Genomic DNA, 27,933 nt, shown 5'->3' with positions numbered 1-27,933 from the left:
TTGTCCTGGGTTATTGATGATTCTACAGGCGCTTTTATCAGTGGAGGACTTCTGGGGAAATACCACACAGATTGAGGCCTGGAGTGGGGGCAGGAAGCCAGGAGTCCACCTTCTCCCCAGGATTGACGGCTTCCTCAATAAAGCGATCTTTCTTTTCACCCAACACTTGTCTCTCAGTATTGATTCTTTTTTTTAAATAATTTTTTTTTTTTTTCCCGGTACGCGGGCCTCTCACCGTTGTGGCCTCTCCCGTTGTGGAGCACAGGCTCCGGACGCGCAGGCTCAGCGGCCATGGCTCACGGGCCCAGCTGCTCCGCGGCACGTGGGATCTTCCCGGACCGGGGCACGAACCCGTGTCCCCTGCATCGGCAGGTGGACTCTCAACCACTGTGCCCCCAGGGAAACCCTAAATAATTTAATTTTTTAAATTGGAGTATAGTTAATTTACGATGTTGTGTTAGTTTCAGGTGTACAGCAAAGTGAGTCAGTTATACATATACATATATCCACCCTTTTTAAGATTCTTTTCCCATATAGGTTATTACAGAGAATTGAGTAGAGTTCCCTGTGCTATACAGCAGGTCTTTATTAGTTATCTATTTTATATATAGTCGTGTGTATATGTTGATCCCAATCTCCCTCCACCCCCTTTCCCTGCTGGTAACCATAAGATTGTTTTCTATGTCTGTGACTCTATTTCTGTTTTGTACATAAGTTCATTTGTACCAATTTAGTATCATATTCCTGAGCGGTGAGAAGCTGAACCTGAGTTCGGTAACACTTTCTCTTTAGAGTTGGTGAAACGATTCAGCCCCACACAAGCAGACAGCTTGACTTCAGGCCATTTTATTTTGACCCCAACGGAGATCTCTAGGGAGCAGGGACCTAGTTTTCCCAGGCGGGCGGCTATTATGGGTCAGCTTCCCGATCGCACCAGCAGAGGGGGAACCGACCACAGCAGGGCTGGAGCCACGGCTTCCACATGTTGTCCGGCATGTCCAGCTGCAGTGGAACCGGGCTGAGCGTCCGGCGATGGTCCTCCACGGCCTTTGTGATGCTCTCCATCACCTGATGGAATGAGGACTCCGTGTCTGGCGTGAGGGCGTGAGCCTCGGAAGGGTCTCTCGAGAGGTCAAACAGCAATGGTGGGTCATGATGGGCTACTTTGTCCCCAGAGCATGGGCAGACGCCTCTCCCGTAGCAGGCACCGGCTCCATCTGGGTGGAACATCGGGGTCACGTAGTGGACTTTCCACACTGCCCCTCCTGGAGGAAGGACAAGAATTGGGGAGGGTTGGCATGGAGAAACAGGACACATTGCTGGAGAGCTGGGTGATTCACAAGTGCCAGGGGCTGGAAGCAGCCCAAGTGTCCATCAAGTGATGGGTGGATACACAGCATGGGGTCCATCCACACAGTGGAATATGACTCAGCCATGAAAAGGAGTGAAGCTCTGACACAGGCTACAGCATGGATGGACCTTAAACACACGATGCTCAGAGAAAGAAGCCAGACACAGGAGGACACACAGTGTGTGATCCATTTATAGGAAACGTCCAGAACAGGCAAATCCACAGACACAGAAAGTGGGTTCATGGTTACCGGGGGCTGGGGGACGGGGATGGGGAATGTGTATTTAATGGGTTTGGAGTTTCATTTTGGAGGTGATGAAAATGTCATAGAGCTAGATGACGGTGAGGTTTGCACCCGTTGTGAATGTGCTAAATGTCACTCAATTTTTACGTTCGAAAAGGGTGAATTTCATGGTTATGTGAATGTTATGGACTGAACGTTTGTGTGTCCTCCATCCCTTCAACCCCAAATTCATTGTGGAAGCCTTGAGCTCCGACGGGATGGGATTAAGAGATAGAGCGTTGGGAGGTGATTAGGGTTAGAGGAGGCTGTGAAGGTGGGGCCCCCAGGATGGGATTCGTGGCCTTATAAGAAGAGGGAAGAGGCCAGAGCTCTCTCTCCCCAACATGAAGACACAGGGAGAAGGCGGCCGAATCTGACCCAGAAGAGAGTCCTCCCTAGAACCAGACCGTGCTGGCACCTTGATCTCATACTTCCAGCCTCTAGAACTGTGAGAAATAAGTGTGCGTTATTTTAAGCTCCGTGGTCTGTGGTATGTTGTTATGGCAGCCTGAGCTAAGATGGTGAATGACAGTGCCACAGAGCTGTTTACAAAAAAGAATGAATTACTTGTGTGGTCGGTGGTTTCCTAAGTGGATTCTCAATGATGTTTTTCCCGAGCTTCTCTCTAGCTGTGAAGGTTCCACCAAGAAAAGGAGGGAAGGAAGGAGGGAGGAAAGGAAGGAAGGAAGAAAAGAAGGGAGGGAGAGAGCAGCACGCATCTGTAACAGACATCCTCTAGCGTCTGAGAAGACTTACTAACTAGAGGTCAGCTGGCACCAGACCTAGCTCAGCCTCAGGAAGCGATTTTGACCAAATGGAAGGAGAGACTGTCCTCACACCAGCATTGCCCCCGGCCGTGGGTCAGACCCAGAACTGCACAGCCTGAGCCCTGCGGCTTCCTGCTGCATGGCGAAGGAGGCCCCCACTCTCCCTCCGGCATGCCCGGCATCCTCGCAGGGCAGCAAGTCTGGGGAAGCCACACGTGTAACCAGAGGGCAGTGAGCGGGACTCTGGTGGCCGTGCCTCTTCCAGGACCAGGCGGGAGGGTTCCCTGGGATCCTGGTGCAGGAGGACCAGGGACCAGGGAGGGAGATGGGGCAGGGCTGGGGCTGCTCCTGGGACCTGGACAGGAGAGTGAGGATGAAGCCAGGGATCCCCATGCAGCCAGCAAGTGTGGGCAACCAAGACCTATGCTCAGACGGGCATCCCGTTCTCTTCGTCCCAACAGCCACCAGATTTCCCTGCCTGAGCCCTGGTTCCCAGGCTGGCACCACTGTGGTTTGGTGTTTTTATGGGAACACGATTAAAATCTCTGGCTTCTGTCCCCTTCTAAGCATTTATGGTGACCTGTTGTCTTTTTTTTTTGTTTGTTTGGGATATTTATTTATTTACTTGGCTGCGCTGGGTCTTAGCTGTGGCAATGTGGGGTCTTGTTCCCTGACCAGGGATGGAACTCCGGGCCCCCTGCATTGGGAGCGTGGAGCCTTAGCCAAAGGACCCCCAGGGAAGCCCTGCGACCTGTTGTCTTAACAAGTGTCAGTTTTCTCACCTGTGAACTGGGGACAGGAATTGTCATCTGCTGGGGTTTTCAGAGTAAAATGAGTTCACTGGCATCGGGCGGACACTGATTCAATGTCTGTGATTGTTTTCATTGTTCGGCAGATGAGTACAGAGAGAAGACAGATGGAGTCCTAGGCAGGGGACTCAGGCCAGAGAGTGGTAAATAGACACCAGAAATGAGAAGATTGCCAAGAGTGACGAATGCCTGGAAGAAAATACAAGCAGTCCAGGTGATGGAAGGTGGACGTGGAGGTTTGTGTGTGTGCAGGATGGGGTAATAGTGGATGCGGGACGTGAAGGTGAAGAACGGAGGATGGTCAGCCTTCTGAGCATGTTCCCGATGGCAGGAACGGGTCGTGCAAAGGCCCTGAGACAGTAACTGCAGGTTCTAGAATCACAGGGCATGGTTCTGCTGGAGCTTGGCGACTGGGGGCTCCTAGGGTCAGAGCTCTTGTTCCAGAGAAGGGCAGGGGCTGGCTCACATCACAGGGAGGAATCGGTATGGTGGGTGGTCCTGGAAAGGTTTTCATGGAGGGCTAAGTGGACAATGGGAGTGGGATGAAGAGTGGACCTGGGGAGGCCGGTGAGGGGGCCGTCGAAAAGACATGGCAAGTAGGAACAGGGGACTTCCCTGGCCGTCCAGTGGTTAGGGCTCCACGCTCCCAATTCACGGGGCACGGGTTCCAATCCCTGGTTGGGGAACTAAGATCCCACATGGCGCGTGGCACGGCCAAAACACAAAAATTAAAAAAAAAAAAAAAAAAGAAAGTAGGAACACACTCCTTATCTACCTTGAAAAAAAATTGAGATATTTGCCCAATAACTGAGAGAAGAGAGGTCCAGTAATAGGGCAGCCACGGGGTAAAGGAAAAGAGTATGAACGTTGATCCCAGGTATCGGTGCCACTCACAGCAGTGCTTGAAGGTTGGGCTACGGAACTGAAGGAAAGTTTAAAAAAACCCTTAAAAAGGGAAATCTATAATATGTGACTTTAAAAAAATCAAAAACGTAGCAATAGAAATCATCCCTAAGCATAAATGCTGGTAGAGTGAACTGTGCAATTGAATGAAAGTTTTTTAAAAAGTCATAAAAGGGGAAATCTATAGTATGCAAGTTTAAAAAAGCAAAAATGTAGCAATAAAAATTATCCGGAAGCATAAATAGTTGTAGATTGTGCTAGGTAATTGAATGAAAGTTTTTTTTTTTTTGCCACGCCCCATGGTATGCAGGATCTGAGTTCCCCAACCAGGGATTGAACCCGTCCCCCTCTGCAGTGGAAGCACGGAGTCTTAACCACTGGGCTTCCAGGGAAGTCCCTGAATGAAAAATTTTTTTGAAATCTTAAAAGAGGAAATCTATGATATGTAATTCTTAAAAACCCAAAAATGTAGCAATAAAAATCATCCCAGATGATGACACTGCTGAAAAGGATGGACAGGAAAAGGAGGGAGATTTTAAAAAAATCTATTGGTAACTTCCTCAAATAAGGGGGATTCCAAAAGGTATTCTTTTATTCTTGTTTCAGACAACTGGACATGTCCAGAGAATGGTTTTGAGGGATAAAGAAAAAAGAGTGAGCTGAATTGCAAGAGGTCTGTAGGCCTTCCCAAACCCTGGAAGAAAACCAAATCCTTAAGGGAAATCCACAAAAATGGGAGAAAATGTCAGGGCAAGGCAGAATAATAGAGAGGGAAACAGAAATGAAGAGAAGAGAAGAAATTTAAATAGCTGAAAGTCTGTTGCCACAGACCAAAGTAGAGGCAGAACTCAAGCAGTTAGAAAATTTAAAAATACAGTTGTTTAGTAAATCCAAGAGCTGGATTTAAAAAGATTCATAGAAACAGATTCATAGGAACAGAAAACCTCAAGCAACTCCCGTCAGACGATGATGGAGAATCCAGCTATAAATAGGGAAGCAATTAAAATACAATGAAATGACTTGGTAAGGGAATAAAGTGCTTGGTAAAATGAATAGTTTTTAAATAAGAAGTGCAGAGACATAACACGCTTCAGTTTGGGAAAACTTGATATTGTAAAGATACCACTTTCCCCCCCAAAATCATTTATACGTTGAAGACAATGGCCATTGATATTCCTGTGGGATTAAAAAAAACATACTTGCACATGATTTTACAATTCTTTTGAAAGGACTGTTGGGCCAAAACAGCCCAGAAAAGTTTGAGATGCAAAAATTATTCACTAAACATGTTACTGCTTGTTTTACAAAGTTATCATTAATATAACAGACATGAGACGGTGTCATGAAGTTAAGACACATGGAAAGCAAATATAGATTAAGAGGACAGACTGGAAAGGTTAGAATCAGGTGGGAACACCTGTGTGTGTACAAGTGTGTGTGTGTGATGATAAAAGTTGCACCTCACCTCATGGGGCTGGGGGACAGGAAAGCCATAGCCATAGCCTAAACCACAGAATTCCCTCCGATCACCACAGGATGATCGACAGCTAAAGGATGTTGCCGGCGTCAGAAGAAAAATACCGCCAAGAAGGAAATAAAGGAGCTCGTGTGGAAATGCAAGCCATAAAGAAGCAGAAAATGAGAACAGAGGCCAAGACATGGCTCGTTCAGGCAGGCTACTCACTGTCCCGTTGGTGCCACCGGGCTGCGTGCAGGAAGCTCTCGCAGTAATGCATCAGGAACTCGTGGTCCGAGTGCTGGGCTGTCCCCAGGAGCAAGGGCAGCAGGTCCCGGCCGTCAATCACCCTACAGGCAGGAGCACAGGGACTCAGGGCGGGGCTGCTGGAAGGTGGGAGTGAGCCTTAACAAGCCCAGGGCAGCCCCGGGGCAGTCAGCACCCCATCCACCTGCACACAGCGCCTTCGGCTAAAAGATCTTGGAGGGTCCAGCTTGCTCGGCTGAAGTGACGGTCCACCCAGACTAATTCTGAAGGCACAAATAGGTGAACAAAATGGAAACACCTGCTTGGTTCTATATTGATTTGAGCTTTAAGTCGTTATAGAATATTCAGTGTTCTTCAACAAGACCTGGAATCATTTCATAAATATATATATAATAAAAGAAATATATATGCATATATAGTGTATATATACAATATATATCATTATATAAAAAATATACATTATATACACAATATATATCATTATATACAAATATACATATATACACTATATGGAATATATAATATATACACAATATATGTATTATACCGTATATACACTATATATTATATATACTGTATATACAATATATATACATATACACATACCATATACATATACCATAGATATGTGATATATATACCCACCATATATACATAAAATATATGCATACCGCATAGATACACCATATATATAACACATATATATATATATACCATGTATATACACAATATATATTTCATTTCCAAACGTGTATTCATGTACACATACACACATGTTTAAATATGTGTGTGTATAAATATATATAAATGTATATATAAATAAAACCAAGCAACAATATATAGCTGAATTTTATCTTCTAGCAAAATACATTTGTGATATACATGATGGACAAATTTTTATTTTTAAAACAAATGAGATGTTATAAATTAATGTTAAAAATTAGCAGCCAGGGACTTCCCTGCTGGCGCAGTGGTTAAGAATCCACCTCCCAATGCAGGGGACACGGGTTCGAGCCCTGGTCCGGGAAGATCCCACATGCCATGGAGCAACTAAGCCCGTGCGCCACAACTACCGAGCCTGCGCTCTAGAGCCCCCCCCGCCGAGCCCGTGCTCCGCAACAAGAGAAGCCGCCCCAATGAGAAACCCGCGCACCGAACGGAAGAGTAGCCCCTGGTCTCTGCAACTAGAGAAAGCCCTCCCGCAGCAACGAAGACCCAACGCAGCCAAAAATCAATAAATTTATGAAAAAAAAATTAGCAGCCAATTAGGAGAAAAAAAAATCAACCAGAGACATGATATTCAATGTAAGAAAACAGAAAACAGGAGAATGTAATATTCAACATCTTTGCTGATAAAGCAATGGGAATGATAACACACATATATGTATATGTGCATACACACATACTATATGTGTCATCTATATATATAATAAATAAATTACATGTATAAATTAAATTTATTTTAGTTCTATTATTTTAAAAATAGATACTCTCACTTACAGCCAGTAGCAATTGCTAGGGAACAATTTGACAAAATGTATCAAGAGATTTAGTAAATGGCCATACACTTTGACCCAGGAATTCAATTTCCAGGGATTTTTACTAAGAAGATAATTATGACAGGCAGTAAAATGACAAAGCCAGACTTTTTTTCAAAAGAGAACAGGGCTAATGTCCACCTGTAAGAGGTTAGTTGAAAGAATACTGTAAAGCCATTAAAATTTTTGCCCATGCATAAAGTGTCTAAATATATATAGGTATGTACATATATATCTCTCTATATATACTGACATTTTATACAAATATATTAAAAAATATAAAGTATATCTAAATATATATAGTATATAGGTATCATATAACTTAATTATGTATTCATCTCTATGTTGTCAAGTTTACGAAATAATTTTGTTTTCTATTCCTCCCAAATTTTCTATAATTTTTAAAGGAAGAAAAACTGGAATCGGGCTTCCCTGGTGGTGCAGTGGTTAAGAATCCACCTGCCAGTGCAGGGGCCACGGATTCGAGCCCTGGTCCAGGAAGATCCCACATGCCGCGGAGCAACTAAGCCCACGAGCCACAACTACTGAGCCCGCGAGCCACAACTGCTAAGCCCACGTGCCTAGAGCCCATGCTCCGCAACAAGAGAAGCCACCGCAATAAGCCTGCGCAACGCAATGAAGAGCAGCCCCCGCTTGCCACAACTAGAGAAAGCCCGCATGCAGCAACGAAGACCCAACACAGCCAAAAATAAATAAATAAAATAATAAATAAATTAAAAAATAAGAAAAACTGGGATCATGAAAAGTCCCTACCACACTACATCAAAAGGAATCTCTTGTGATGAATCGTTAGTAAATTCATTGATGCATTTCAGTGACAATCGTCCTTATAATCAAATGGCTCCACTTAAGATTGAGAAGAGAAGGACATTTTGTGCATAAAATGAAGCAGACGTTGGATCCCAGCAGAGAGCGATGAGCGTTTTTCCAGATACTGATCTCATGGATGTTTTATGCCAAACAAAAGTGACAGCAATGTTTGACATACATGTTGGCTGTACACAAAACACAACTGCCTTCTTTGAGCTTCTCTGTACCTGTCATGGGGCACCTGGCCACCCCCCAGCTGGACCACGGTGGGGAAGACATCCATCAGGCTGGTGGGCTCGTGGATCAGGCGGCCAGCGGGCAGCACCCCGGGCCACCGGAGTATCCCTGGGACCCGGATCCCACCTTCCCAGCCGCCCATGCCTTTGCCACCTGTGTTTAGACATCAACAGGAAAGAATGTGATTGAAAATCCAAAGTGGTTGCTTACCTGGGTGATTTAACCTTTCCATTTGTCTTAAATCTCTCTTTCTCTCCCTCCCTCTTTAATTACATGATGACATTTAGTTCCTCCCTAGCAGAGCATAGATTTTGTTTTATTGATTAATCTGGGTGTTGGTTTTCTACCACACGGGGGTCAGGACATGGATATCTTTGGGGACATTATCCTGTTGACCACAACAATCATTTGGGTTCCTTTGGTTTTTGTGACCTTGCTTTGTAAACTCCCATTCCAGAGAAAGGGTTGGGAATTATTGGGAAGAGATGAAGACAGTACACATGGATCTGGGAATGTCTCACCCTTACCTTTATATATCCCATTCCAGCCACCATATTGATTGTTTCCAAACTGAGCCTCTAAGGATCCCCCATGATCCGATGTAAAATAAACGAGGGTACTATTGGTCAAACCTTCCGTGTCCAAAGTATCAAGGATCTGCCCTGCAAAGAATAGATGCATTTGTGCCAGTCAAAATAGAAGAAACTCTTACACCAAATTTTTGGAATGCTTCATTAAAATGAGTCTTTAGTGTTAAAGCATAATGGGAGTGAGCAGTAATATAATTGTGCTATTCTAAGCATCCTTGATCTAAGATTGATATATGTCTTTGTATGTGCCCAATCCTGTTTCCAAAAAGTTTCAGGAAAGCTACAAGTGTACATGCTGCATAGGACAACGTCATGAACCCTTAAAAATGAGGCAAAAGAAGATTACAGAGAAAAATAGGGAACAGGATGGGCTAGGAAGGACGCTGACAAAAGCATTTGTACATGGATGAAGAATAGTTTTCAGTGGCAGTTCTAGGTTTCTTAGAGTCACATAAAAAAATCTGTACCCCCATGTTCATAGCAGCAGTATTTACAATAGGCAATACATGGAAGCAACCCAAGCATCCATCGATGGATGAATGAATAAAGAAAATGTAGTGTATACATTCAACAGACTATTATCCAGCCTTGAGAAAGAAGGAAATCCTGCAATTTGCAGCAACATGCATGGACCCTGAGGGCATTATGCTCAGTGCAATATGTCAGACAGAGAAAGACAAATACTGTGTGATCTCACTTATATGTGAGGTCCAAAAAGCCACACCTACAGAAAGAGAAAACAGATGGTGGCTACTGTAGGTGAGGGTGAGGGGTGGGAAAAAATGGGTGAAGGTGGTTGGTTAAAAGTTACAGATTTAAAAAAACGAGTGTATTTCTTTGGTGTTTGGGTGTTGTTTTTTTATACAGTCTGACCAGGTCTGCATTTTTTTTTTTTTTTTTGGCCATGCTGCAGCTTGTGGGATCTTAGTTCCCCGACCAGGGATTGAACCTGGGCGCCCTGAGGTGGAAGCATGGAGTCCTAACCAGTGGACCGCCAGGGAAGTCTCTATACTGTTAGTTTTAAATCAACCATATTGCTTCTTTTTGTTTGTTTGTTTTTTGCTTTTTTTTTCTCTTTGTTCCGTCTGTACTTTGGCCATTTCTTCCTCTTTAGGTGCTTTCTTTTGGAAAAGAATTTTAAAATTTGTATCCCTATTGATTTTCCTCCCCCTTCATTAATAGATTTTGGTTTTTACAACAGTTTTAGGTTTATAGATTAGCTAAACAATGTTATAATTGATAAGTCAATATTGATACACTGTTATTAACTAAAGTCCATAGTTTACATTAGGGTTCACTCTTTCTGTTGTGCATTCTGTGGGGTTTTTTTTTTTTTAAATTAATTAATTAATTAATTTATGGCTGCGTTGTGTCTTCGTTGCTGTGCGCGGGTTCTCATTGTGGTGGCTTCTGTTGTTGTGGAGCACGGGCTCTAGGCACGCAGGCTTCAGTAGCTGTGGTTCGAAGGCTCTAGGGCACAGGCTCAGTAGTGGCGCACGGGCCTAGTTGCTCCGCGGCATGTGGAATCCTCCTGGACCAGGGATCGAACCCGTGTCTCCTGCACTGGCAGGCGGATTCTTAACCACTGCGCCACCAGGGAAGCCCCATTCTGTGGGTTTCGATAAAAGTGCAATGTCTTGTGTCCAGCATTATAGTGTCAACAGAAGAGTTTCCCTGCCCTAATAATCTGAGCTACACCAACCTACATTCTAAATGATTTTTGTTAAAAAAATGTATCATTCAGTTGCTTGACTGAGTTTTAAATTGGGACAGAGAGAAAGGGGAGACATTGAAAAGATTCTTCATGGACAATAGGCACAGGAAAAGATGCTCAACATCACTAATTAATAGAGAAATGCAAATCAAAACTACAATGAGTTATCATCTCACACCGGTCAGAATGGCCATCATTAAAAAAAATCTACAAACAATAAATGCTGGAGAGGGTGTGGAGAAAAGGGAACCCTCCTACACTGTTGCTGGGAATGTAAACTGGTGCAGCCACTACGGAGAACAGTATGGAGGTTCCTTCAAAAACTAAAAATAGAGCTACCATATGATCCAGCAATCCCACTCCTGGACCTATACCCAGACAGAACTATAATTCGAAAAGATACATGCACCCCAATGTTCACAGCAGCACTATTCACAATAGCCAGGACATGGAAGCAACCTAAGTGTCCATCAAGAGAGGAATGGATAAAGATGTGGTCTATATATACAATGGAATATTACTCAGCCATACAAAAGAATGAAATCATGCCATTTGCAGCAACATGGATGGACCTAGAGATGATCATAGTAAGTGAAGTGAGTAAGAAGAAAGACAAATATCATATATGTGGAATCTAAAAAGAAAATAATACAAATGAACATATTTACAAAACAGAAATAGAGTCACAGATGTAGAAAACAGACTTAAGGTTACCAAAGCGGGGAGGGGGGGAAGGCAGGGGGAGGGATAAATTGGGAGATCGGGATTGACACATACACACTACTATATATAAAATAGATAACTAATAAGGACCTACTGTAGAGCACAGGGAACTCTACTCAGTACTCTGTAATGGGCTACATGGGAAAAGAATCTAAATAAGAGGGATATATGTAGATGTATAACTGATTCAGTGTGCTGTACAGCAGAAACTAACACAACATTGTAAATCAACTACATTACAATAAAAATTTAAAAAAAAACAAAAGATTCTCTACATGTATCTCATGAAGAGTTTCTTATCTTGATGAATTTACGGGTTCTTAACTCTGTACTGTAAAGTTTCAGTCTTTATCATTCAATACTTATTTGATTACATACATCTGTACATTTATTCGTTTAAAATATTTTTTTCCCAAATTGTGGTGTTGGAAATTCCATTTTAAACACTCAATGTTTGACATCACCTAAAATAGCCTATATTTTCCAGTCATTCTTAATCTTTTCTACCCAAAGATGAGTGAATTTGTCTTGAAGGGAATGGGGCCAGGCCCTCCGGGGAAGAGATTTGACATGAGTAATTGCACAACTGTCTTCCAATTTTTCTCATTTTCCCCAACAGTTCACCGAAATCATACTTTTTACTCCAAGATGACGTTGTGAAAAGATTCTTTAAGGTACATTTTCTCTAAAATCTCTGAGGATGATTACTCTGTAGCTCACCACCATGGAAACCCAGGGGTACCGAGCCCTTGTTGGAGAATCAGCGAAGTGGCTGCATCCACACCCACACAGGCATTCAAGCGCTGACTCAGTCAGGAAATGTTCACTTTTTTTCACCTGGCACTGTACTAAACCCAGGGGATGCAGTGGGAGAAGAAGACAAGGCAGTCCCAACCCACAGGCATTTTACATTCTCCTGGGGGGAAAAGAGAAAGTCAACCCATCCAAGAAAGAGAAATAAAACACAAGAGTGAGGAGGACCCCTGACATTCAAAGGATGCCTCTCCTATCAGTAACGTTAATTAGTCTGGTCTTCTCATTCTTTACATCCTTCCCTCCTGCAGTTTCTGGACGAGGAACCATCACTTTCTCACCTGGAAAAGGTACCTACCCACCATCCAATCCATCTCTTCTGTGTTGTCCCCGTACAGCCCATGGGGACTCCTCCCTCGGAAGTTCTCGGTAGTGATAAGAGGGGTGTGGACATGTAGAAAGGACACGAAGAGGAGGAAAGGTCCTTGCTTGTTTCTGAAAGTAGATACAATGTGATGGGAGTTATTTTTTGGTCAACCTGAGATTGAGGTCCTACAGATGCTAAATACAAATCTCCATTGTCACGTCCTTACTCAGATACATGACTTTGCTGCTCTACCCACCAGAAGCAAATGCGTAGATCTGTTTCACGGCACGATGTTCCTGCATCTGAGAATCTTCAGTGTGATGACTTTCTTCCTTCTAAAGTCTTTTGAAAAGTCCACACTAATTTTTTATTTTTTGGCCATGCAACGGCATGTGGGATCTCAGCTTCCCGACCAGGGATCGAACCCATGCCCCCTGCAGTGGAAGCGCAGAGTCCTAACCACTGGACCGCCAGAGAATTCCCTCCACAACGATCTTATACGTCTTTTTCTTCCTGATTATCGTTTTCTAACTCTATGGACTTCGGATGACTGAAAGGAAAATAGAATACGAGGATGCCATCTGGTCTGGCTTTTATTTTATTGTTATTTCAGTATATTTTTCTATTTCAAATGTAGCTGAAAGAATAAGTGATTTGCACATTTAGTTTTCTTTACAACTGCTCTTATGCAATGAAGTTTAGGATGTGGAATAGTCATGAAAAAACACATTTTCAAAATGATGTATATGGGGTTGTTAATCTCAAGTTGATTCTCCCCAAAATCTAGACAATTCCCCATCTTCCCCCATCTTCACCTGATCTTTATGGTCTAATCTACCCCCTTAAAGGACAGAAGCAAAGGTGAAGCTCTTAGACTTAATAAGGACACATCAGGTTAGTTTGTTTTAATTTGAAAGCGAAGTATTCGCTTCAGACCTGACCCATATTTGGCAATTCCATCAAGAACTCTCTAAGAATGTTCCAGAACATGATCACCACCCAGGTAAGTTGGGGTTCCATGGAGTCGCCCACTTTACTGGAATCCCTTTGGGGAGCATGAAGTGGCCTCTGTTTGGTGTAGCTTTTCATTGTGTCCCTCCTGGTCTGGCCTGGTAAGTCTCTCTGTCACTGTCACTCACATTTACATCCAGGCTGAAGTTAGCCACAGGACCACTTGGTCCTGATGGTAGAGCTTTAAAAATACTCAGAATTTATTGCAAAACCTACAGGTGATTCAGTTTCATACGTTCATTAAATACCACCCCTGTGGTAACCAGGGGTGCTCAAAAGAATTGGACTGGCTCTTTTTTTTTTCTTTTTTAGCCATGCCACGTGGCTGGCAGACCAGGGATAGAACCTGTGCCCCCTGCAGTGCAAGCTCAGAGTCCTAACCACTGGACCCCCAGGGAATTCCCTGGTCTGGCTCTAAAATAAGAAGGAACAGCAGCAAATTTCAGCTGACTGGTCAGTTGTTTCAATGGATCCAGTTGAGTTCCATGGAACATCATTTATGCCCCATTTTACCAAAAAATGTCTTTCTGAGCTGGGACCATTTCACCACGCCAGTACCTATTACAGAAGAAGCAGATTCCGAATTCATTTTCATCCTGAAGCCATCTTTGACACTCACCTTTTGACAAAGGATGCGACCTCCTTGAGCATAAGAGCTGTCGTCCTTTGAAGGCACATGGGTTGCTCGGTGATGGAGTGATTTCGCATCAGAAAGCAGTCCGCGTGAACAATCAGGGCACCCATGAAATAGGAGGTTGTGAAGAACAAGAGGGCCGCGATGGTTGAGCAGACGACCAGAGTCCAGGAGCCCGCTACCAGGCGGGTGAGCTTCCCAACGGTGAGCGTAAAGGCGGCCAACGCCATGACATGCGAGCAGACGTTGAGTTTATGCTCCAAGCCTGCGCGCTTTTCAGACATTTCCCAGGGCTCACAGTCTCCCATCATGGAAAACGGCATTCCGTAGAAATGGTCAAAGCCGTGGCTGAGCGGGTGGTGGCAGTAATCATCGGAGGACTCACAGTTGAGACCCAGATGCCATTTTCCTGAAAGGCAAGAAGCATGCACACGTGACAATGGTCCGATCATCCCTGGGGGAGTAGGTATGGTGTGCTTGCCAAGTTCTAGGCTCTCTGCTGGGTGGTGGGATGAGGTGGGGATGTAGAGGAGGTGGGGGTAGTGTTTGCTGTTGTTTGTACCACAGCCTGGCCAGGTCACTTCAAGGGAATGAGGACCTTGTGTAGCAGCATTTCCTGTGCTGCTGGAACAAAGCACCATAACTTGGTGGCTTGAAACAACAGGAATTTATGCTCTCACAGTTCTGGAGAGCAAGTCCAAAATCAAGGCAAGTGGGCAGGGCCTCCCAGGGGAGGGTCCTTCCCGTCTCTTCCAGCTTCTGGGGGCTCCAGGTGTCCCTGGGCTCATGGCCACCTCCCTCCCGTCTCTGCCTCTGTCTTCCCAGGGCTAGAACTCTGTGTCTGTCTCTCCTCTTCTGTCTCTTAGAAGGACACTGTCATTGGATGTAAGGCCACCCTCATCCAGGAGGACCTCATCTCAGACCCTTCAGTTCATCACATCTGCAGAGACCCTCTTTCCAAATAAGGTCCCATTCCTGTCTACTTGGAAAGCGCTGAGGCTCCAGGGGAGGGTCGTTCCTGCCTCTTCCATCTTCTGGGGGCTCCAGGCGTCCCCAGGCTTGTGGCCGCATCCCTCCCGTCTCTGCCTCAATGGCCTCACTATCTCCTCTTTGTAGTCAGATATGTGTCTGTCTCCCTCTTGAAAGGACCCTTGTCCTTGTATATAAGGAAACCTGGATAATCCAGGATCATCTCATCTCAAGATCCTTCACTTCATCACATCTGCAAAGACCCTTTTTTCCTATGTAAGGTTATATTTGCAGGTTCCAGCATTTAGGACCTGCTATCTTTGGTGACCCTTATTCAGTCGACTCCACCTGACTTTGCGACTTTCTACAGGAGAGCAATAATCAAGGCACACAGTGGTCACACTGCTCTAGAAAACTCCATCTGATGTGACCAGCGTGAGCGAAAGATTTCCCGACTTTAGAATTCTCCGTCCCTTTGCTAATTCGTTATAATCATAGTCAGGGTGGTGGTGGGTGACAGGTTTTGCAGACCCCACCTGTCGTGTTCAGTCAGTGGAAGGTGATTAGCTTCCCTGCTATCACTGCTGGAGTGTTGATACGGTCTGTGTACCTTCTCAGCAGCCCAATGGTGTCCGTCACCCAGAAAACCTCATGTGATTTCCCGAGCAATATCCACGAATCTATTGGATTCTATATTCAAAGAACTAAAGAGTTAGCTTTGATCTTTCTGATCAAAAGAGACTGTTAGCAAAATTTATTAATATAACATGATAATGATCATGACTCCTTGGACCCCTTTCAAGAAACTGCCGTCCCTAATTTTAATTCATTCTACACATGACGTAAGTGGTTTGTTGACGTATAGAAAGATAAGCCTGCTCTTTATGGAAGCAGAGAGGAAGGTTCTAAGCTGTGTAGTCACATTTCTAGGCAGGAAATGGGGAAAAACAGCATTATGAAAATTTTTGGTAATTTGGTAAAATTAGAAAAAAAATGCTAATGTTTTGAAAGATCATTAATGGATTTATTTTTGCTTTTATCATGACTTAGTATGATCAGATACCTCAGGAAATGATTGCTCATAAAACTCTTCATTGTATTGAGTAAAAAGTCAGAACTGACATATAGTCAAAATCTTTCTACATCTGAGCATCGTTTAAAATATCTGTTGAGTTGCCTGATTCTCGTTGTTTGTCCTCTAGTTTAGAATTCCGTGTGGGTTGCAGTGGGGAGCTTGGGACTGGATTTTGCCTTCTGTGGAAAACTTTTTACTGTCACACCTGTGGTGCCACCAAAGCTGTCTTGTAGGTGATTTGCAGTTGTATTTTTATTTTTGTTTTTAATTTTTACTTTATATTGCAGTACAGTTGATTAACTATGTGGTGTTAGTTTCAGGTGTACAACAAAGTGACTCCGTTATACATATACATGTATCTCTTCTTTTTCAAATTCTTCTCCCATTTAGGTTGTTACATAACATTGAGAAGAGCTCCCTGTGCTCTATAGTAGGTCCTTGTTGGTTGTCTATTTTAAATATAGCTATGTGTATGTGTCAATCCCAACCTCCCAATCTATCCCTCCACCCAAAAACTTTTAATTTTTTAAATCACGGTGCCTCAGAAAATTGTATGAAATGCCAAATGTGTCATTAAGCTGATATTTCTTGAGCATCCACTTTGCGCGAAGCAATGTGGGTAGTAACATGATTCCAGCATGCATGGGCTTTCTGTCTAGTGAGAAATCCCACTGTGTCACAACTATTTCATTTCCAAACTTCTTACTTGACTATAACCTCCCTATAAAAGTAACGTGCTCCAGGGAGATCAGCTCGGTGCTCTGTGACCACCTAGAGGGGTGGGATAGGGAGGGTGGGAGTGAGACGCAAGAGGGAGGAGATATGGGGATATATGTATATGTATAGCTGATTCACTTTGTTATAAAGCAGAAACTAATATACCATTGTAAGGCAATTATGCTCTAACAAAGATGTTAAAAAAAAAGTAATGTGTTTAATACTTAGAAAATGTCCATACCTATGAGTCCAGTGGCATAGCCTTTATCTTTCAATATTTTTGCAAAAGTTGTTTCATTTGGTGGAAGTCCTCCAGATACGCCCGTCCACTGAAGAACACGATAACCATTACTGGACACCATCCCTTTGATCAATCGTTTTCAAAGAAATGTTACAATCAGACATCGATTTGTATCATCATTATTATCACTTTAACTTAGAACATTTGGTGAAATTTCTCCATTATTCAAAATTCAGTTGAAAACTTACTTCCAACGTGGGTTGGCCACATGGGTTTTATTTTTGTCAGCAAAGGAAATGATTCATTAATTGAAAATGTTAGTGAGAAGACTTACGGTCCTGCTCTGTCAAGGTTGTAAGCCAAAAGAGAATTAAATGAAAAGGAAAACAGAATTAAAAATGATTTTATGATTTCACCAAACTCTTGATAGAATCCAGTGCTTCTCAAACTGGTCTGCACATTGGAATCATGGGAGGGGTTTCCAAAATATCTTGACACCTGGTTATCATATCACCCCAGAGATTGTGATATTAGTTGGTCTGGGGTGGAATTTGGAATGGTTAAAAGGTCCCCCCAAATGATTCTAATGTGCTGAAAAGGTAGGGAACCATGGATATAATTCATCCTGACCCTGATAGATCCAGGACCTCTACTCAATCATTTAAAAAAGTGTAGGTTCAATATTTTTATAAAGCTCTGCAGTGTACAGTTGAGAACCAATGATTTAGAAGATGCTCTTTGCCTCCTAGACCTTTTTGATGACTGCAGCTCAGTCTGATCAGAGAGGATCCACTTGGTTCAAAGAGCGAATGAAGTTCTCAGTGATCATTCTTTGGGAATGTGGAGAATTCTGAGATTTTCCAAAACCTCAAGAATGTGTCTGGTTCAATGAAGGCTAGTGAAAACCAAGTAGTTCTTGGTCAGGACAAAGAAAGTTGGGGTGTTTCAGCTTACGTTGTCCAGGATTTATTCTTCCCTGAGCAGGTTCCAGAGAACTATATATAGGAGGGCCTCTGTGGGTCACTTTGATGGGTCAACTTGACCAGGCTATGGTCCCCAGTCATGCAAACACTAGTCCATGGGTCTAGGTGTTGCTGTGAAAGCCTTTTGTAGATTTGGTTAACATCTTCAATCAATCGGCTTCAACTAAAGGAGGTGACCCCTGTGCAGGTGGGTGGCCTCATCCAGTCCGTTGGAGGTCTCCAGGACAAAGGCTGAGGTTTCCAGACACAGAAGGGATTCTGCTTCAAGACTGCAACACCAGATCCCACCTGCATCTCCAGCCTGCTCTCCTGCCCTGAGGATTCTGGACTTGCCAACCACACAGTCACACTAGCCAGTTCCTTAAAATAAATCTCTTTACAGAGTAAGAGACAGAGATGGTAGATCCTAAATAAATAGCTGATAGATTGATAGAGAGATGATAGATGGATAGATAGATGATAGATGGATAGGTAGATGATAGATAGATAGGTAGATAGATGATAGATAGATGGATAGATGATAGAAGATAGATAGATAGATAATAGATGATAGATAGATGATAGAAGATAGATAGATAGATAATAGATGATAGATAGATAGATAGATAGATAGGTAGATCGATCGATCTTGTTGGTTCTATTTCTCTGGAGAACTCCGACTGATATAGGGTCTGAAGTCTGTCCCTACTCCCAGGAGTCAGCTTCAGGGTCAAAGGGCAGAGGGACATCATACAGACTTTCAAACTTTTAGTCTACTTCCTACCCAAATCCCCAGGGAGATAGAAGATTGGGAGAAAAAAACAGAGCAAAGCCAAAACAGACAAACAAGAAAACCCTCAAAACCCCTCTGAAAAACAAACAAACAAAAACCCCAAACCAAAAAACCAAAAAACCTCAAACAAAAACAAACAAAACAAAAAAGCCAAAAAAACAAAAACAAAGAAACAAAAGAAAACAAACCAAAAACCCCCCAAAAAACAAAACTAAAACCAAAACCAAAACCAAAACCCAACCAAACAAAAACTCCAGAACTTTATAACAAAAGATCTGCATGACTTTTAATGCAAAAGAGGATGATTTTGGAGCCCCTGTGGTGGAAGGGGAGGAATATTCTGTCGACGTTATTTCCCTCTTTAAAATCATTCCGAGGTCTCAGATCTTTTTCTTGGGGCCACAGAGAGCAAAAGATATTCCTTTTCCACGGGGCAGGTGGAGATTTGAAAACAATCTTCGGAGGCCCCTATCTCTTCTTCTCCAGATTAAACATATTTGATTACTTAAACTTTTGCACAACCAGAGTCATGATAACGCCTGTTAGGTCCCTTAATATCCCTCGGGGTAGATTATTATGTATGTTATACTAGGGGTTGAAAAGCTATGCCCCCTGGGGCAAATGCTGCCTACCACCTGTTTGCATAACCCCTGCAGGTGGAGAATGGTTTTGTACGTTTTATTTAATGGTTGGGGAAAAAATAAGAAGTAGTATGCTTTATAACATATGAAACTATATGAGATTTAAATTTCAGTGTTCATAAATAAAGTTTTATCAGAACACAGCCATGCTCATTTATGTATGTAAGGTCTATAGATGCTTTCAAGCTACAACAGTAGAGCTGTGTAGCTGTATCACAGCCTACATGGCCCACAAAGATGAAAGTATTTAATATCTTGCCCTTTAGAGAACAAGTTTGCCAACGCCTGCCTTATATGGTTATATCCACATCACAGGAGACAATCAAATGCACCAGGTTCTACCGGTATCACCTCATTATCTAGAGCTCTTACTGACTCCAATCTGATGGTCAAAAATATGGGGGACTTAGAGCATTCTCTTCCCACTGTACCGGAGAATCCACACATGATTAGTCAAAAAGAGCATGTTCCTGTCCACTGTGTGGTTAGACAGAAGGAAGGACAAACCTGATCGGAGAGGGTATCTGCCTGTCAGGAAAGCAGCTCTGCTTGGTGTGCACACAGAAGCAGCAGCGATGTGCTGGGTGAGCATCACGCCATCCGCGGCAAGGCGGTCAATGTTCGGAGTCCTACAGACGGAAACATTAACTGCTTTATTCCTTAGCAAACAAACACAGAGGCTTTTTCCATAAGCACAGTGACATCCTACTTAATAGAAAACCTGCCAGTCACCAATTTAACACATGCATGCGTTCTTCGGAACGACCAAAAGACAACGGCTTTGCAGAGCTGTGGATGGACCTAGAGACTGTCATACAGAGTGAAGTAAGTCAGAGAAAAACGAATACCGTATAATATCTCTTCTATGTGGAATCTAGAAAAATGGTACAGATGAACTTCTTTGCAAAGCAGAAATAGAGACACAGACGTTGAGAACGAACTAATGGATACTGGGTTGGGGGGAGGGGGGTGGGACGAATTAGGAGAAGGGGATGGACATAGACACACCACTATATATAAAATAGGTAACTAATGAGAACCTACTGTATCACACGGGGAACTCTACTCAATGCTCTGTGGTGACCTAAATGGGAAGGAAATCTGAAAAAGAGTGGCTGTATGTATACATATAACTGATTCACTTTGTTATGCTGCAGAAACTAACACAACATTGTAAAGCAACTCTAGTCCAATAACAATTAATAATTTTTAAAAAGGCAGTGGAAAAACTTCACATGTCTTCTGAAACATCAAAGAAATATCCACTGCATTATTATTTACCAAGTTTCCACAATATACTACTGGTGCTGAGGCAGATATGATAAAAGATCCAGAATTCAGAGGCCAGAGTGACTTCTCACTTAGTCTTCCCACAGTCTTCTTTTTTTTATTTTTTATTTTATATTAGCGTGGAGTTGATGAACCATGTTGCGTTAGTTTCAGGGGTCCAGCACAGTGACTCAGCTATCCACAGACATGTATCTATGCTGTTTCAGATTCTTTTCCCATTTAGGTCGTTACAGAGTATTGATCAGAGTCCCCTGTGCTCTACGGCAGGTCCTTGTTGGTTATGCATTTTAAGCACAGCTGTGTGGACACGCTAATCCTAACTGGAAGATTTGACTCCACGGTACCAACACATTGTCGGTGGTCCGTGAAGGTGGGATTCAGATGCAGCTTCCTAGTAGTGCCTGTGCTGGTACTCAAGGACAATGAGAAAGGGACCAAGCTGATGGGGTGGGTTTACCTTACGCTAGGTGAACATGCGCATGTCATATCTTGGGTGAGGAGGACAGGGACTTGTCTGAAGCAGAGATTTTGATCCAGGAGCATTGAAATCATGCATGAGTGCGTGGATTTGGCTTGATGGATGGAGGTTGGAGAGTGAGGTAAACTTGATATTGGTCTTAGTTTACAGGCAAGAGCAAGGATTTAAAAACCGTTGTCTACCAGAGACTGTGCTGATGGAGATCATACTTAACAGTAAAGTGATTATGCATACACAGGATGCATTTGAGCTGGGGTTAGTGCAGGTGTGGGAAGAAGGCAGGATTAAGGGCTTTCAAAGAAATGTGCATACAATTCTGCTATAGTTTGAATTGCACAGACCAAGGGTCAGATGCGATATCAGTGGCCTCTGCACCGGGGCATCAGATGAGCAATTCTCTGGTCCTTGCCTTATGGTGTTGTTGCCATAGCAGCCGACATCTCCAATGCCGAGATCATCTGCCATCAGAAGAAGGATATTTGGACGGGAACCAGATAGACTGCTGCAAGCTGAGGGCTTCAAATCCAGAAGCACACCGACTGTCAGAGCCAGCCAGCTCCTGAAAAACAAGCCACCCAACAAGGCTTCGTGCTGCTTTCCATCTTATTTACACGACTTCTGTAAGTGGGAAGTTGGGTTCACTATTTTAGGGGACTTTGATATTATCATTCCATTTCAGAAGAGTTTGAATATACCTCTTAGGCATTTGATTTTTTTCTCTCTCTTTCTTGCCTTTTTTTTTTTAAGTTAAAAACAACTCATCCTTTTATGGATGCCACCCTGGGCACACAAATAAACAGCAGGACAATGGTGTTCCAATGCCCAGCAGCATCATGAAATAAAGATGGAAATCTGAATCTGATGGAATTTGGGTCATGGGCTTCCCGGAAAACCAGACACCTGCCCCATGGCAAGGCTTGATGCGCAGCTGCATTGGGAAGAGTGAGATGGAATTCTTTCTGTAGCTGCCGGGGAGTACCTCCCAGGAAAGGGTGCATGGAACATGTATATTAATCGTGAATCCTCAGGAGGGGAGTGAACAATTACTAATTGAGAAAGATCAGTTTACTATCAATGCATTCTGAGAAAGTGACATGAAGTAACACAGAGGCAGACATAGAAGATGAACGAGTGCCCATAATCCTATCTTACCAAGAGTGCTCCAGTTGTAACATATCCTCTCTTTCCTTGTATTTCCTGTAAGAAATAAAGAGGTTTATATTAACACAGGCAGCAGAAAATGAACGAATGCAGGAAGTTAAATAGTAAGTCTGTAATGAGAAGGGAAACTTTGATTCTCTCTGATGCTATCCATGACGTCTTAACTACTAAAACCTCATAAAGGAATGAATGTTCTTCCCTACTAAAAAAGCTTTACAAACGCTGGACACTCTCTTTAGAATGTAGAACATGGACTTTGTTAGCTCTAGCTTAGGTCAGAGTGTGACTGGTTTCGAGGCACTCTGTCAGAACAGAAAGGTATCTCCCTGTAGGTGAAAGTCCCCGAGGTGTCCTAGATCCAGGAATGGCTGCCAGAAACCGTGTTTGGTCCAGATGGATCTTAAATCCCATACATGGAGCAAGTAGGCAAAGCCACGTTTCTGCTGAAGGTTCTGGAACTCTGGGGCCTCACCCAGGTCACGGTTCACGGCTCTTACTTGCACAAGCTCTGGACAAAGTGGATGTTTCACTCCAGTGGAACGTGTTTCAGGTTGAGGAAGCCATGAACGCCCTTGTGATAGGCCCTTGGGCGAGATGGAGCCAATGTGCAAATAACGTATCCGGGAACAGAATATAGGAGGTAGGCTGTGGGCAGAGCTGGAGTGGCTCCGTCCTGGTTGGAATTCTGCTCCAGCCTGACGAGGAAAAACCAGCTGGTTTGGGGTGTCTGCCTTTGCGTTTGAGTCCTGATGTGACTTAAAAAAAAAAAAATGTAGGGAATTCCCTGGTGGTCCAGTGGTTTGGACGCCACACTTTCACTGCCAGGGCAGGGGTTCAATCCCTGGTCGGGGAACTAAGATCCTGCAAGCCTCAAGGCACGGCCAAAAAAAAAGAATGTAGAACATGTGTTTATCAATAGCCGATGGTGAATATTTTGGGCTTTTCTGCCCAGATGGTCTTGTCGCTACTACTTCACTCTGCCGTCATAGCATGGAAATGGCCACGGACAATACAGATGGCTGGCCCTTGTTGTCCTCCAATTAAACTTGATTTCCAAAAATAGGCAGAGTTTGCCAAACAGACCAGAGATTCCTGATTCCCGATATAGAAGGCAGGAGTATAAAGGAATATGCAAAATTAAGTGATAAAATATTGATATGAAATGATCTCCAATTCATATTTAAAAATTTTTTTGATTGTGGTAAACACAGATAACAAAATTTCCCATCTTAATCTTTTTTTTTTTTTTTCGGTACGCGGGCCTCTCACTGTTGTGGCCTCTCCCATTGCGGAGCACAGGCTCCGGACACGCAGGCTCAGCGGCCATGGCTCACGGGCCCAGCCGCTCCGCGGCATGTGGGATCTTCCCGGACTGGGGCACGAACCCACGTCCACGTCCCCTGCATCGGCAGGCAGACTCCCAACCACTGCGCCACCAGGGAAGCCCCATTTTTAAGTGTACAGGTCAGTGGCATGAAGCACATTCACATCATTAGGCAGCCATCCCCACCATCCATCTTTAGAACTTGTTCATCTTCCCAGACGGAAACTCTGTCCACATTAAACCCTCACTCTCCATCCTACTCCCCCAGCCCCTGGAGACCATCATCCTACCTTCTGTCTCTATGAATCTGATGACTCTACAGAGCTCCTATAAGTGGAATCACACAGTATTTGTCCTTTTGTGTCTGGCTTATTTCACTTAGTGAATGTCCTCGAGGATCACCCACCTTGTAGCCTGTGTCAGAATTCCCTGACATGGCTAAATAATATTCCATTGTGTGGATGGACCACGTTCTCTGTTTATCCAATATATTTTAAATGAAAAAAAAAAAAAAGAGTCGAGAGAGTGTGTGGTATGCTTCTGTCCCTACAAAACAAACATAGGAAAGGGGAAGAACACGTATATTTGCTTGTCTATAAAGCCATCTGGTGACAACAGCTGCTTTCTGCAGATGACTGGCAATCCTGTCCCTTGATGCATGAGAATCAGACCTTGGGCTAACGTTCTAGCTCTGTTTCCCTGGAAACCCAATAAAGGTAGAATGTCAATGGGTGACTGGGCAACATTATGTGTAGTAAAAATGCTGGTCCCTGGCAGCCTGTTTGTGGCCATGAGGAACCGTGAAGACATGAGGGAAGCCAACTTGGGGCTCCAGGGGGTCAGTGGCCCTTGACCTGGCATGGCTTTTGCAGTGACCCAGAAGCTCTGCTCATGAGTTGTTTGAAGAGAAGTTGGCTCACGTGGTGGGCGAGTTTCCGAGCTGGGGGCATCCAGCCTTTCGGAGTTACACCCTCTCCATCTAAGCTGTCCCCTGGGAAGATGCAGACTAGCTGCTGGCTGGCTGTGTGTGCAGTGGCGTGGACCACTGTATGTGGGGCCTTCTCCAAGGAGAAATGCCCCAGTGTGCTTCCATCCTTCTCCTTCTGAGCTAGCCTGATGTTTCCTGGTTCTTCATGTTCTCTGGACATTAGCCCTTGCCCACAAGACAGAGGTGGTTCCTTCCAAGCCCCCTTGCAATTCAGGTGCTTTCTCACACCTCCCCAAGCTGCGTCCTCCTCAGCACAAGGACAGGTCAGTGCACCTGTGGTCAGCTGGATGACCATTGCATGCAACTGGGATAGGGCTTGGGCAGCAAGAAACCCCACAGACAGGTTTCTTTGGATGGCTCTCTGTGGCCACTGCCTCTGTAGCGGGGAAGTTTTCAGTTGGGATAAAGGCTGAGGGGTCCCATCCCTCCTGGTGAGACCTACCGTGACTGGGCAAGGTCCAGAACCAAGGCACAGGCTGTTTATTTACCTTATACGTTTGGAAGAAGGATTTTAGTGAGGTGTGAGCTACCTGGCTTGGTGCCTCTTTTTCGCTTCTGGTAGCTGGTGTACAGGTGGGTGACCTGTTGCGTGGTGACTGTGTCTGTTTGCTCTCTGTATCATCCGAAGCCCAGAGTTAGCTTTAGGGTTCTTTCTTGGTGTTATACATCCCGTGGGTGGACAAGGTACAATGCCATGTACCCCCTCCCATTACAGTACCATATAGAGTAGTTTCACTGCCCTAAAAATCTCCTGTGCTTTGCCTATTCATCCGTCTTCCCAGCTTAACCCCTGACAACCACTGATCCTTTTACTGCTTCCATAACTTTACCTTTTCCAGAATGTCATGGAGTTGGACTCATACAAGATGTATGTTGTGGATGAAATTAGTCCACTCTCTGATGGAAGAACAGAACACTGCGGACTTTGCCCTCTAGACCTGTTTTAACATGTAGACCGTTTGGATGGCGTATCTCAAATCCCGTGAGCAGAGGAGAGAAGCTGGAAATGCTTTCTTTTCATACCATCAGCATTCGCCCTACCCTTTCATCGGTTCCATTTTGCAATTTTTGGCTACAAATCTTTACCTCTCAGGAGGGCTCTATGAACATTTTTATTTATATGTATTTATAGATGAAATAATATACATTTATGTATATGTATGTAGAGATACATGTATACATACAATATATAATACACAATAATCATATATAAAAATATGAAAATATATAATATATTATCAAGTAGATAGGATTGTTTTCTTTACATCTATTTTAATCTTTTTTTTCCCCCAGAAAAAGCATATTATGGGCTGCTTCTGACTTTTCTGGGAAATGTGACTGGTTATATTTGTTCTACTGGTGGGTTAGAGTTGAGTGTATATACGCCGCTGGAGCATGGTGGAAACGTCCTACGAGGTTTAGTTTTATCAAATCTTTGGTTTACCTCTTAAGTGATAGTCTCTCTATATTTAGCTACACAGAAGGAGCATATTCTTCTGTTCCAATGAACACAGCATCTTATCCCTTAGAACACTGCATGCTTTTCTTCATGGTGGCTCCTTGCTACCAGAGAAGACTTTCCATAAGAAAGAGACAAAGAAAGAGCAGAGGGTAGGTAGGGTGGTGGTTGGCAGGGGGTGGGAGGGTAGGAGAAATGGGTGGGTGTTGAAGGATGCAAACTTGCAACATGTAGGTGAATACATTCTGGAGAGCTAACCCACCCCACAGGGATTACACTCAACACTGCTGTAATGTTAAGTGTCAAAGTTGCTAAGAGACTAGATCTCAATTGTTTTCAACACAAAAAAGCAATGGCAAACACAGGAGGTGGGAGCAATATTAGCTAACGCTACTGTAGCAATCATATTGCAACATAGAAATGTATCAAACTGACCCTTTGTACTCAGCAAACTCTCACAATGTTATCTGCTAATTATATCTCAATAAGCGCACGATCAACTCCATGCTTTGTGACGACCTAGAGGGCTGGGGTAGGGAAGGTGGGAGGGAGACACAACAGGGCGGGGATATGGGGATGTATGCATATGTATAGCTGATTCACTTTGTTATAAAGCAGAAACTAACACTCCATTGTAAAGCAATTAGACTCCGATAAAGATTTGAGGAAAAAAAAAAAAAAAGAATACTTACCAAAAAAAAAAAAAGTCAAATACTTTGACCATTTAAAAGAAAAAAGATACAGAAAAAGAGAAAGTCCTGCAATGAAGTATTACCCATAATGTAGCCTTTGATGCTCTTCCAGGGGAGAAAGAATTACAAGCCCTGGTTCCCCGCTGTCCTCCAGACCCCAGGCAGCATGTCTCATTTCTCCACTACACTTGGGCCCTGTTCCCAAACCCGGTTCAGTTTTTAATCTTAGCATCTCTTCAACGTCCAGTCCACATGCTCCAAAATCTCTTAGCGTCTCATGTAGTTACATTCGCTCTCTTTCTGAACTTAATTCTGCATTCCTTGTAGAAATCACCCAAGGCAAAAATCTGACATGGATATCTTTGCTTTCCATTTTAAAGAAAGTTGCCTCTAAAATACGGCCAGATGCTGCAGTGTGCCCTGCAGTCACGCGTACTTAGGGAGGCTGCCAAGGGTCGCTGGCTGGGCTGGAGCGGCCTCGCTAGCATCCCAAGAAAAGCCGGTTACCTGAAGGGCTGTCTCTGGGCCAGGCCAGCTGCAGGTAAGCGAACGGCTGCTTCTCCGGGGGACCAGTCTTCTGGGTCCTCTTGCCAGGAGACACGATCTCAGCTCTGAGTCAAGGACCTCTCTCCGGTCCACGCATGTGCCGGCTGATTCACTCTTCAAAGCAACAAGGATCTTACCGAAACCAAGTTAGGTTGTCCAGAGAAGGGGCCGGGAAGTCCCTGGCGTCTGTTGTCTGTGCTTTTCGGGTTTCTACAGAAGACCTTCTATTCTCATTTACAAACTGTTAACACTTGCAGAGGGATCTCTGATCTCCTTGCTGGAAACAAGGAGTCTTTCATTCACAAGTAGGTTGAAACCCGCCTGGCCTCTGGTCAGTTCAGACGGGGCATTTGCTGGCTGTGT

General features: G+C 43.8%; 1 protein-coding gene across 2 annotated transcripts; it reads right to left on the bottom strand.

The window, feature by feature from the left end:
• Window positions 1–830: 830 nt before the first annotated feature.
• LOC308609752 (arylsulfatase L-like) lies at window positions 831–27,933 on the bottom strand. 2 transcript variants are annotated; one of them, XM_081223463.1, is made up of 11 exons: window positions 27,532–27,933; window positions 22,553–22,597; window positions 21,810–21,959; window positions 20,140–20,261; window positions 17,237–17,359; window positions 14,220–14,643; window positions 12,581–12,717; window positions 8,970–9,104; window positions 8,433–8,595; window positions 5,798–5,919; window positions 831–1,265 (listed from the first exon to the last, which is right to left on the bottom strand). In XM_081223463.1, the coding sequence occupies exons 2-11, from the start codon at window positions 22,573–22,575 to the stop codon at window positions 910–912; spliced, it is 1,755 nt and encodes a 584-aa protein (XP_081079589.1). In that variant the 5' UTR covers window positions 22,576–22,597; window positions 27,532–27,933; the 3' UTR covers window positions 831–909. The 2 variants fall into 2 exon arrangements, with proteins under 2 accessions (XP_081079589.1, XP_081079588.1); XM_081223462.1 differs by lacking the exons at window positions 21,810–21,959; window positions 22,553–22,597; window positions 27,532–27,933 and having other exon boundaries at window positions 20,140–20,258.

The sequence above is a fragment of the Mesoplodon bidens genome, assembly GCF_964165515.1.
Source record: "Mesoplodon bidens genome assembly, chromosome: Y".
NCBI classification, from domain to species: Eukaryota; Metazoa; Chordata; class Mammalia; order Artiodactyla; family Ziphiidae; genus Mesoplodon; species Mesoplodon bidens.
The sequence above is the reverse complement of the archived record's forward strand: the minus strand, read 5'-3'. Positions and strand labels throughout refer to the sequence as shown.